We start from the raw sequence: 12,226 nt of genomic DNA, 5'->3' as shown, positions 1-12,226 counted from the left end.
GTGCGCTCACAGGCCTAGAAGCTACCTGTGTACTCATACGTGATGCCAAAGTCAGAGTCATGCACTCTTCGAGCGCTCAGTGGTGTTCTTTTCGATGGCGTGCAGGAAGGAGGTGTCGTGGGGCTAGAATAAAACATTTTAGTGGCCCATTCAGCATGGGCATCAGGATCATGCATAGAACATGGCTCTGTGGGCTCCGGGCACAGTGTTCTTCCTGCACAACACTGTTTCCCTGTGCCCTACCTAGCTGGAAACTAAGTAGGTATCTAAATGATCCATAAGTTAAAAGAGAAGCCAGAAGGTAAATTAGCATTCTGGATCAAGTGAAATAAGAACACACTATACCAAAATTGGTGGGATACTGCCCAGACTATACTCAGGAGTGTTGGTAGCAACTTAAATCAGTGCTGGCATTGGAGCCCACCCAAGACTCTAAGAAGAATAGAAATAATAGAAGCAATAGAAAGCAAATTATGAAGATCATAAATAGAAAATTGGATTTTCAAGATCAATAAAGTTCATATATGTCTAGCCAAATTTCTCAAGACAAAACAAGCAGAATATGTATGTTTATATAAAAAACTAATGTCAGGATGAGAGATGGCAAAGGAGCGGCCATTCTGCCCTGCCCTGCGCCTCTGAACGAGTGTGAGCCTGTAGTTTAGAAAGCTCCTCACAGAGAAGCTGCACCCAGACGGCTTCCCTGGTGGTCCTGCTGAGCACCCGAGGGAGTGATATTACCAACTCTGCATAAACCCCAGAAGCCAGTCGGAGAAGTCATTATTATTTTCATATGAAAACATGTCAAAGACATTTAATAACCCAAAAGACCAGTGTAGCTCATAGAGAAATTTTCAGTGAAGTGTTATCAAAATAGTTAAGACTAAGACTGTATAAAAAGGAAGATGCGTCAAGGCCACGTGAGAGCCACAGGAAGGAAAGGGTGGTGTATAATTCATACTAAACTAACTCATCAAACTGGAAAAAAAAAGCCACTTATTGTCTGTAGGTGCAGAAAAGCATTAGAGAAGATGGTAAGTTTATTTCTGATTAGGGATGGGGTGGGAACCCCAGTAAACTAGGTGTAAAGGGAACTCTCAACTTGATACCCGGCACCAAGCACATCTTAGAATTACTACACGTGGTGGTGGCTGAGGCTTTCTTCCACGGGCAGAAGCACATCACCACTTCTGCCAGTGTTGTGCCTCAGACTGAGCCGGTGCAATGCGACAAGAAAAGTAAATAAAGGCATTCACATCAAAAAGGAAGGAGTGAAGTGTGTTGTACAAAGTGATTTCCTGTGCAGCTGTAGTGGAGGGTTTCTGTTGGGAGACTGTGCATTTGGGTGGGCAGGAGACAGACAGGAGCTCCCGAGTATAGATCGTCACTGTGGGACTCAGAGCTAGGTTCTGCCTGCTCCTCTGGAAGAGGGCACAGACGCCTGTCCACTCCACCTCTTGACGGGTGACTGGCAGCACCTTGTCCTGGCTCCACTCACACCATCTTGTCTTGCTCTCTGCACAGGGTGACTCTGGCGAGATGGGCTTCCCGGGAGTGGCTGGCCTCTTTGGACCCAAGGTACAGTGCACCTCTCACGGTGTCTACAGTGCTCATCCATCTGTGCATTCACTCCTGGGTCTGCACTTAGCCCTCACAGTGCCAGCCAGAACGTGGAAGTGTATTCATCCTAGCAACTCGGTGCCTCTGGCACGAGTCGATTAAAACCTTGCTTTCCCAGTCTGTGAACAAGAAAGAACAGGCAAAGACTATTGCAGAAATTAAGACCTGAGACACACACCGCACCGCCCCCTGCTGGCACACAGCTGGCTCCTGTCTAGGAATCAGGGGCCTTTACTATTCTTTCCAGGGCCTCTCAGTTAAAATAAAAAAGGCACAGAGCAGCCAGAACTCAGGGGTAAGAAGACTCCTAGGTACTCCCCAGGCACACCCTTTTCTGCTTCTCACAGGGCCCTCCTGGAGACCTCGGCTTCAAAGGCATCCAAGGCCCTCGGGGGCCCCCTGGCTTGATGGTAGGTCTTTCTTCTCCCTGTCTCATCTTGGTAGACACCCCAGGCCTGAGGCCAGTGTCAGCTGGTTGAACACACAAGTTTTCCTGCTCCTTTGCCCTTCGAGCCCTCCCTACCTGCAGCTGTTGCCAGCTTCTTGCCTTTGCTCGCCATGTCCCTGTGAGCAGACCACACACCGCTGCACACACCGCTGCCACTGCCCCCATCCTTTGTGCCCGCCCCAGCATGCAGGAATGCTCAGAAGATGCATGGCCCAGCCCTGCTTGAATGGGGTATCCTTCTCATTCCCGTGGGACACTCAGCCGCCACCCTCCTCTGTCACTCTGTTCCCCAGGCCCAGACCGAGGACTCATAGCCTCTCTCTCCTTTAGGGAAAGGAAGGTCTCATTGGGCCCCCCGGAATGCTAGGACCTTCTGGACTCCCGGTATGTGCTGGGGGAGGCTGCAGGGTCTCCTGCGTTGTAGGTTCAAGCATTTTCATGAGCTAGTCTGAGCCTCAATTTCCCCATATGGGCAGTAGGACTTCTCTCTGAGCCCTAACTCATATGATTTGTTGCAGGGTCCCAAAGGTGACAGAGGCAGCCGAGGGGACTGGGTGAGTGTTCAGCCTGGCAGACAGTGCAGTGGGGCAGTGGGAGGTGACCCGCTGCTCAGCCCATGACTCCTAACTGTCTCTCCCTCAATTCTGTCTTCAGGGACTGCAAGGCCCAAAGGTACTTAGGTTGGTGTGAGGATTTGGAACTGGTGACAGAGGTGGAGGCTCCCAGGACCTCCTTTCCATGGTGGCACTCTTAAGTGTTTCCCTCTCTCTGTCTGTCACTCTGTCTGTCTCTGCCTCCCTCCCTCCCTCCTTCCCTCCTTCCCTCCTTCCCTCCCTCCCTCCCTCTCTCCCCTTTGTATCCTTCTGTCCCAAGGTAACATCATCCCTGAGTCTGGGTGGGACAGAGGCCAGCCTGGGTAAGGGACTCTCCAGTGCCAACTGTCTCCTGTCTCCTTCTTCCACAGGGTCCTCCTGGTCCAAGGGGGCGGCCGGGTCCACCGGTAGGTAGCTTCATGCTGAGCCTTTTGGATTCCCAGGGCAGGAGGCAGGTTCCTTTGAGGGAGACCAGGGTTGCTTTTGCTTGTTTCGCAGTATTGATTTGTTTCTATTTTATGCCTGTGAATGTTGGCTTACATGCATTAAGGGCACTGTGCACATGTCTAGTGTCTTTGAAAGTCAGAAGAGGGGGTTAGATGCCCTGGTACTGGAGTTATAGATGGCCACAAGAGCTGGGAAGCAAATCCAGGCCCTCTGTAAGAACAGCAAGTGCTCTTCTGAGCCCTCTCTCCAGCCCCTAGACCAAGATTTTTTTTGTTTGTTTTTGTTTTTTCGAGACAGGGTTTCTCTGTGGCTTTGGAGCCTGTCCTGGAACTAGCTCTGTAGACCAGGCTGGTCTCGAACTCACAGAGATCCACCTGCCTCTGCCTCCCGAGTGCTGGGATTAAAGGCGTGCGCCACCATCGCCCGGCTTAGACCAAGATTTTGATGACAATGTCCAGCCCCAAAGCTGCATGGGCCTTGTGTGCTTCCTGAGGCCTACAGACTTGTGGAGAGCATAGTGCAGACCCAGTGGAGACCAGTTGTGTGACTTTTCCTGGGGAAATGTGAACCAGCATTTAGACAGGACATCAACAGAACAAAGAAACTCACCCACCAAGGTCTAGCTTAGTGTGCCAGTGTACTTACTGGGGACTTAGGGACCATCCGCGGCTCAAAGGCAGCTGCATCACTGAGAAGCTCCCTGACATAGGTGATGGTTCCTAAAATCTGTGTCCCTGGAGCTTGACAGGAGAGTCTGCCCCACCCCCAACATACACCCCAGTCTTTACAACTCATTATCTCCCCTGGGGAGGGGCCTGATGACTCTTCCTGAGGTCCACTTGGCCTCTCCCTCTAAGTGATCCAAACCAAAGAAACAGCTAATCCCACAGGCTTGTGGTCTAGCAAGCGTCCTCCTGCTAGATAGCCCCTCCGGTCTCCAGCGACCTGAGCCTCCAACACAAGTTCCTGTCAAATCCTGACCCTGCACCTTCTTTTCCAGGGTCCTCCTTGGCATCCGGTCCAGTTTGTAAGTTACCAACCATTCTTTTTGACTCCTAGGGTAAAGGCTGTAGGGTGGGCAGGGGAGAAGAAGCTGCTGAGCCTTCTCTGGCCACAGTGGCTGTACCTTTGCACTGGAGCCCTGAGCAAGAGGCCATCCATGTCCCAGCTGTGAGCAAGGGGCTGCTCTAGCGCCAGTCCCCGGGGCTGTCTGTCCTTTACAGATGAAGGTTGATGTGGGGCTTTCTCCTCCTTATACTGCGTGTCTAGAGGGTCAGGCACGAGGCTGCATTGGGCTCCTTTTGTTCTCTGGTTACACAGCAACACCATCCCAGCTCAACTCTTCCAGCCTGGAGACCAGTTAGACCCCATGATGTCCCTACTCCAGTGAGCATTGGCTCAGACCCTGACAGCATCTCCAGGGCATAACATGGAGAAGGAACCCTGGGGCTACTAGATGCTCAGAGTCCCTGTTCTTCACATCCCAGCTTCTACCCATTCCTCCCTTGGTGCTGCCGTACACACAAAGCACTTGCCTGTATCATCCTTGTCTTCATCAGAAGGACAGGCAGGAAGAAGAGCTAGACAAAGACCCTTTCCTTCCTAGACACGGAAAAGGGGAGCTAGCTCTATAGCGCTATTGGCTGAACTATGCCACTCGTCGGATGCCAGGCAGTATTAGAAATGCTTTTAGTAGTTCCCGGAGAATGTTTTATCAGGGACTCATCTTCCAGACCAGGGAACTAAGGTTGGACCATCAGTGGGAACGTTGAGGGCTGGGAATCCCCCAACAGCCCTGCTCTGGACCCCAGCCCCAGCCCCAGCCCCAGCCCCCTTGCCATGCTCTTGGTAAGCCTATAGCTGTGCTCAACCCATCTGGGTGCCAAGGTTGAGGCCAGACACACACAAGAGCAATATAATCAGAACCATGGGTCCGTGGAGATGTGGAAGATGGGTCTCAGCAATCTGGAGGCGGAAACACCAGAGCACTGCTGACAACTGCCAGCTCACTGGGTTGCATGCCTGAGCTGGGCTAGCAGCATTTCCTGCTTCTAGCCTTGAGATACAGAAATATCCCTTACCTAGTCACAGCAATTAAAAACACACCATTGGTGGAGCTCAGTGTCCTCTCTGGGAAAACCGGGTAGATACTGTGTTGGAGACAGGGAAGACGTCCCTGGGCAGTGGGAAGATGTACAAAGGTCCTGGGGCTAGGCAGAAGAGCTGTGTGTGTCTGGTTCTAGTTCACTGTGGAGGGAGACAAGGATGAAGATCACAGTACCACATGGGGCTTTTAACCATGTTGAAGAGTTGAAGCTAATACCAAGAGCGCCCTGAGGATCCATTGGAGGACTTGGTGGGAGGGAGTGGCATTTTCAGCATTGACTCTGCAAGGGAAGGAGGGCTCAGCAGAGGATGTGTGCCTTGTCAAGACTGTGGGGTGGGGACATGTGTGCAATGCTCCCCTGGCTCTACTTTATAAATCTGGCTTCCCCTGGGAGGGGGACAGGATACATATCTTTTATTGTCCTTGTATAGCAGCAAGATGACCTTGGGAGAGCTTTCCAGACGTGGATGGATGCTCGTGGAGCAATCAGACCAGAGGTACTGCCAGAACTTCTGCTCACATGACCTCCTATCCTGGGAGATGTCGTGGAGGTGGATGTTGTCCCCATGGCTGACACCAAGTGTCATAGTGATGCCTCTCAGTCTCGCTCAGATGGAAACCACAGCCAGGCCAGATGCAGACACCGCGCCTTTTCATGTCTTGGAAGCCTCTCACATCTAGTGTGCATCTGCCCTGAGTGAGAGACAGATGCTTTCCTGGACCATAGCCTAAAGCAGCTTCCTAGGGTCACCCAGGGGTCACCCAGAAGCAAGAGAGCCTCAGGGTGCTGCTGAGACACAGCCTGGTCAGCTCTGACCCACAGTTCCAGGCTGATATGGTCTCAGGTGTTCCAGCCAATATCAAAGCCCATTTTGCAGCCTTGCTTTTTTCTCATGGTGGGGAGCTCATTCCTCTAGCTCAGACCTCCTACCAACACTGCTGGGCTCATAGGCCTGGGACAAGAAAGCAGCCCTTGTCCCTGCTTCATTATGTCCCTGACCCTCCCCCTCTCCTTATTTGTGATATGGAGTGGTAGTCAGTCTAACCTAGCCAGGAACTGGGAGGTCGCCGGGTCCCCCAGACAGTGAGAACTTTAGAGTGATGTGTCTGGGACATTGGACAAGGCCAGGACAAAATGAGCCAATGGTCCTGCTTCTCCATAGCAGGGGTACAGCTATCCAGAGCAGCTGGTGCTGGACCAGGGAGGAGAGATCTTCAAAACTTTACACTACCTCAGCAACCTCATCCAGAGCATTAAGACACCCTTGGGCACCAAGGAGAATCCAGCCCGGGTCTGCCGGGACCTCCTGGACTGTGAGCAGAGGGTGGCAGACGGTAAGAGTGTCTGTGGGATGAGCAGAGGCTTCCTGCCTGTGTTGTGGTGGCACAAATTCAGGAGGCGCTCGGGCCCCAGGGTGTTGGCACTGGCATAGCTCAGCCAAGTTCTGTCCTCGCAGAGATAGACACACAGCATCCTTTATTCACTCAGCAAGCAACTTCCAAGCTTTGGTGCCTGGCCTATGGTTCAGGCTTTGAGGGCTTAGTAAAGAGAAGGAGCCATATGGACCCCTTAGTGTCACAAGCTGGGACCATTCAGAGCACAGAGATAAGGACTTTGAAAGGCAAAACAAAGCAAAAAACCCTCCAAGGGCTGAGAGAACCCCAGGGGCTTCCTGCTTGAGCAGGGATTCTCAGCATCTAACCTCATTTGACCTCAGCTGTTGAGTTAGGGTGTGCACAGCGGTGCAGAGCTAGAAGTAGATGTTGGGGCGCCCCTTCCTCTGCTGCTGAGCTCTTGGCAGCCAGGAAACCCAGCAAGGATGCCAGATGCAGGCAGAAGGGCAGATGGAGGGAGTCAGATGTAGCCAGAGCGCCAGGTCCCTGGGCAGGTCGGGAGGAAGCCTGAGCCTTGAAGAAGCTAGAGGGGCTGATAGCCTAGCTGTCTGCTCTATAAAGTAAATACATCCCAGCAGAAGCCCAGGGCGTGTTTCCAGAGCATGGGACTCCACATTTGTCAGCTCTATCTAGAAGGCATCCTTCCCTGCCTGTGCCTTGAGAAATTCTGTGTCTGTCTGCTCTGCCCCTTAACTTCCCACCCCATGGCAGCCCCGTGAGCCACAGGCACAGGTCCTACAGAAACCCCTCCAGTCTCCTTCTGATACACATGTCCCTGTCCTGCTCTGCTGCAGGGACCTACTGGGTGGACCCCAACCTCGGCTGCTCCTCTGACACCATTGAAGTCTCCTGTAACTTTACACATGGTGGACAGACGTGTCTGAAGCCCATCACGGCCTCCAAGGTACCATCTGCTCCCCATTCCCACCAGGTTCTGCCCATCTTGCCAGTCCCTGCCCCGAGCCCTGCTTGACTTCCTGAAGGGCTGTGGGATAGCCATCCCCTCTTGAGTCATAGTTTCCTCACTTAGAAGTTGGGTGTGTGTAGTTCTAATGTGTGATTAAGAAACCCTTTCACACTGCCGTGTTCTCACACACTTGGGGTCTCAATGCTGAAGAGCTCCGCTTGGAATATAGTCTGTAGTCCGGGAGAGTCATGCACTGACTGCCAGGGGCATGCGTCGGTCTTGCATGCATACCCAGGGGCATGCGTCGGTCTTGCATGCATACCCTGTAACTCCTGTTCAGTGCCTGCACACCACATCTGTCCCTGGGCTAGGCATTCTGGGGTGGGACCAGGTGACTCTACAGTAAAGCAGGCAGGCAGCAGCTGAGGGGCTAGGATGACCTTCCATGGCTTGTTTGTCTGCTGTACAAGGCTGTCCATGTGGGGTAAGGGTAGGGGTGTGCTCTGGCTGCAGGGGAGGCAGGGAGCCCCAGACTTTTGTATCCAGTGACTCTCTGAGGCACCTCCCCACACTGAGATGGTGCTGCGTCCACTCAACAAGTCTGCTGGCTTCCTGACATAGCCAGACCCCAAGCAAGGTGTGGAGAGGTCAGACTCACCACTATCCCTGCAGCTGAAGCTCCCAGTCCAGCAGGACCACTTGGAGGTTTTGGGGACCACATGGTGTCGCTCTGCATTGGCCACAGAGGGGCCCAGCAGAGGTGTCCTCTCCAGCAGGAACAGCGAGACTAATTAGCTTTGTGTCTCTGTAACAAAATTCAGATACAACTGGAAGGAAAAGAGGTTTCTTTGTCTCCTACAGATTGCTTAGCTCTTTTGCCTTGGGGCTGAGGTACGGACTATACATAGGAGAGAAGAGCTACTTACTTCCCAGCCGGCGGAAGCAAAATATCCTCTTGAAGGGTTTGCCCTCAGTGAACTAACTGCCTTCCACCAAGCCCCACCTTCCCGTAGCCCCACACCACAGCTCTGGTAGCTCTTGAGTCCTTTATAGACTAAATTCTTTATGGCCCCTTATATTTCCTCCACACTCAGCTTGGGCAAAATCCTTGCCAGCCTCTGAACCCGGCTGAACCCTTAGCTCACCTACCTGAGAGAAGAGAAAACAAACCACAGCAAGATTCTCAGACCTCTGGTTCTGGGCTTGAACAGCCACTGGGCTACAGGATCAGCTCACACGGAACTTGGTTTCCCTGTCTTTCAAGTGGAAAGATAACGCAGGAAAAAACTAGCCAGGAAAGGGCTGACCCTGGTGCCTTCCAGAAAGGCGGGGCTTCTGAGGCTTGCTTCCCACCTGCATCTCTCCACAGCTGGAGTTTGCTGTCAGCCGGGTCCAGATGAATTTCTTGCACCTGCTCAGCTCTGAGGGGACACAGCACATCACGATCCACTGCCTGAACCTGACAGTGTGGCAGGAAGGCCCGGGACGCCCCTCTGCCAGACAAGCTGTGCGCTTCCGTGCCTGGAATGGACAGGTCTTCGAAGCTGGGGGTCAGTTCAGGCCAGAGGTGTCTGTGGATGGCTGCAAGGTAACTTTTGGAGCCCCTCATTGTCCCTTGATGTGGGGACGCTAGAGAAATTGTTTAGTTTGGTGTGTATGTCTTATCATTTTATACTACATTGTATATACTTCTTATATCATCATGTAATCTCATTAGAGTGATTTATTTTTAAAATTGACTTTGCGTTCCTCTGTGTGTGAGTGCCTATGTGCGTGTGTGTGTGTGTGTGTGTGTGTGCGCACGTGCACGCACACGCGTGCACACGTATGTATGAACCCAGGGCCTTGCCCTCCCTAGGCTAACCTCTCTGGGAACCTGAGTTCTCCAGGCTAAGAACATTTGTTATCTTGGAAAGGCCTCATTGAAAGAGTACCTATTCTCTTCCCTCCACTGGTCAGGCTGCTTTCTTTCTTTTAACAGTTTTGGTCACTTTCAAATGTCTTAAACACTATGTGCTTTAAGGGTTGAGGGAGAAAGTCGTCCAAAGGTAAAACTACTTTCGTAAAGTAAATCTAGTAACCTCGGTGTCATTAGGATGTGGCACCTGCATGAAGCTACTGAGAAGAAGACGCTGGAGAACAGCTCTGTGTAAACAGAGACCAGGACGGACTCCAGATCACGGGCTGTCCTTGGATCTGGAGTCCACCTGTAGAATCTGTTTGTGGGAAGTAACTAGGAATGTGCCCCAAAATTAAAGCACAGTGAACTCCACACACTATTACTTAATAAGAACAAAAGAAAAAACATTAAAAATTGAGGTTGGTGGAATGGTTCACACTTATGATCCCAGTACCTGATTTGGGGAGGAAAGGGGAAGTAGAGGCAGGAGAAACAGGAGTTTAAGACAAGGATGGGGTTTATGAGACCCTTTCTCAAAGATAGATGGATGGATACATAGATAGATAGATACATACGTACATACATACATACATACATACATACATACATACATACAAACAGGGATAGATACATACATACATACATAGATACATACATAGATGATACATATACATACAAATAGGGATAGATACATAGATGATATATACATAGATACATAGATAGATGGATAGATAGATAGATGACAGATACATAGATAAATACATGGATGGATGGACGGACGGACAGATGGACAGACAGATAGATAGATAGATAGATAGATAGATAGATAGATAGATAGATAGATAGATAGATAGAAGATAAATGGAAATAAAAATGGAAGCAACCAAGCCAGATGTTTGCCCAGATGTGCCACATACAAGTCATTGTTTCTGCAAAACAAAGAAGGATGAGAAATGCATTTGTCATCTTCCTACAGATCCATGATGGCCGTTGGCACCAGACACTGTTCACCTTCCGGACTCAGGACCCCCAGCAGCTGCCCATTGTCAGCGTGGACAACCTCCCACCTGTCTCATCAGGGAAGCAGTACCGCCTTGAAGTCGGACCTGCATGCTTCCTCTGACCTCTGACCTCTGACCTAGAGGCTCCTCTAAGTCTTGTGGGGAGAGAAGAGGCTGGGGGCAGTTAGTTCCAGAAGATTCAGGATGCTGCCTTAGGACCCTGGTGCAGGCCCCAGAGGTTATCTGCTCAGCAGGAACTGAGAAAGGGTACCAGGCTGTACTAGGCTGTCCTGGAGAACCACCATCTCAGCCTAGCCCCAAGAACCAACCAAAGAGCCAATCAGAGCAAGCAGAACTTGTAGCCTACTCCAGCCATGGCCTCTTGCCCAGTTCTGCAGACACCCCCTTCCTCCCCAACTTTCTGCCCAAAGAGCCCCACCCCCATTGATGCCACCTCAAGGAAAGGGTGCGGCATGTTGTCAGCTGGTCCCTGTTAGGGAGCTTTTGATGTGCAATATTAGAAAGGAGACATGAAAAAAAAAGAGGAGAAAAAGAAAGAAATCTATCTATCTATATATATTATTTAAACAAAGAGAAGATGTATTCCTATTTTTTCACCTGGGAGAGGTGAGGAAGAACAAGAGAGCTGGGGGTGTGGAGAGATTGACCCCCAGGCTGGGGTGCTGTATGCTACCTCCCACTGTGAAATCGCTGGTGCTCACAATTGTCTCTTGTAATGTATGTGATTTTTTACGAAGAAAAAAATAACCTTATTTAAGATTCTGAAGGTGCTACTATTTTTGTTACCACAGGCTTTGGAGAAACGTTTTTAGTGGGACCTTGTCCACAATCTCTCTCTCCTCCAAATGGGGATTTAACAATGTTACTATTGCTACCCCTGTAATCTGCTGAGGAGGAAGCAAAGGAAAAAGAAAAAAAGGAAAAAAGAAAAGAAAAACAAAAAAAAAAATCCTACCAGTAACCAGAAGTATAGAGATTTCTGCTTCTGTTCTTGAGGAGGCATTCTGATGATAAAGCGGTCCTCCTTGCTCCTGAAGGGTTCAGTTCCCTTTAGAAGACCTGCCCTGGGAGAAGAGTCCTTGGATCTGAGGAAGAATATCGGCTAGGGCTGACCTTGAAGGTGGATGTAAATACGAAGCCATCTCCGAAGACCCAAGGTCTTCCCTCCCAAGAGTCCATACTCCAAGTGCAGCCAACCTCCCGCTTTCTCAGCATCTCACAGCTATGTAGGGACCCACTGTCCTTTCCCCTAAGTGCCAATGTGGGTGGAGAAGGAAGGACCGATGACGAACACCTCGTCGGTCTCCACAACAGCAACCTACATAGGTTGGGACCCAGTTGGATTTTGAAGTTATTTTAACTATGGAGTTATTTTTATAGAAGGTTGATGTTACAGTGTCTATTTGTGTGTTTCTAAAGTTGTGTCTTGTGGGGAATTGGATTTGCTTTTCATTATTTAATACCTCCCCCGCCCACCCTCCCCAGACAGTCTGTAAACCCCTCCCACCCCGCCCAGGCTAGATGTGCTTTGTCTGGTCCCCATCGGAGTGCTGCTTCCTGTTCCCCTTCTGTGTTTCCCTCGGTCCGTTGATGTGTGTTCACTGCCGGCCTTTTGTTTCTGTCTAAATGTCAGTGTGGTCAAACCCCTAGTGGGTTCTGTTTCTCAAGTTCCCTTCTGGACCTTAAATAAATATTTAAAACTGAGCAATGGAATGATGGCTGTGGTCTGGTGCTTCTTCACTCACAGACAGCTTCTTCACTCACAGACAGCTTCTTCACTCACAGAC

General features: G+C 50.7%; 1 protein-coding gene across 2 annotated transcripts in view; it reads left to right on the top strand.

The window, feature by feature from the left end:
- The window catches only part of Col27a1 (collagen type XXVII alpha 1 chain), a 118,580-nt gene extending 106,442 nt beyond the window's left edge, over window positions 1-12,138 (top strand). Inside the window, exons 50-61 of one of the 2 annotated variants that reach the window (XM_026782238.1) lie at window positions 1,525-1,578; window positions 1,968-2,030; window positions 2,399-2,452; window positions 2,587-2,622; window positions 2,723-2,740; window positions 3,033-3,068; window positions 4,109-4,135; window positions 5,647-5,712; window positions 6,382-6,550; window positions 7,405-7,514; window positions 8,887-9,105; window positions 10,394-12,138. In XM_026782238.1, coding sequence (XP_026638039.1) covers window positions 1,525-1,578; window positions 1,968-2,030; window positions 2,399-2,452; window positions 2,587-2,622; window positions 2,723-2,740; window positions 3,033-3,068; window positions 4,109-4,135; window positions 5,647-5,712; window positions 6,382-6,550; window positions 7,405-7,514; window positions 8,887-9,105; window positions 10,394-10,540 — 999 coding nt within the window. In that variant the 3' untranslated portion in view covers window positions 10,541-12,138. Of the gene's footprint in view, window positions 1-1,524; window positions 1,579-1,967; window positions 2,031-2,398; window positions 2,453-2,586; window positions 2,623-2,722; window positions 2,741-3,032; window positions 3,069-4,108; window positions 4,136-5,646; window positions 5,713-6,378; window positions 6,551-7,404; window positions 7,515-8,886; window positions 9,106-10,393 lie in introns of both variants that reach the window. The other variant, XM_013348212.2, reaches the window with a different exon arrangement.
- The last annotated feature ends 88 nt before the right edge of the window (window positions 12,139-12,226 follow it).

The sequence above is a fragment of the Microtus ochrogaster genome, chromosome 10 (assembly GCF_000317375.1).
Source record: "Microtus ochrogaster isolate Prairie Vole_2 chromosome 10, MicOch1.0, whole genome shotgun sequence".
NCBI lineage: Eukaryota > Metazoa > Chordata > Mammalia > Rodentia > Cricetidae > Microtus > Microtus ochrogaster.
This window is presented reverse-complemented; position numbering and strand designations above follow the sequence as displayed.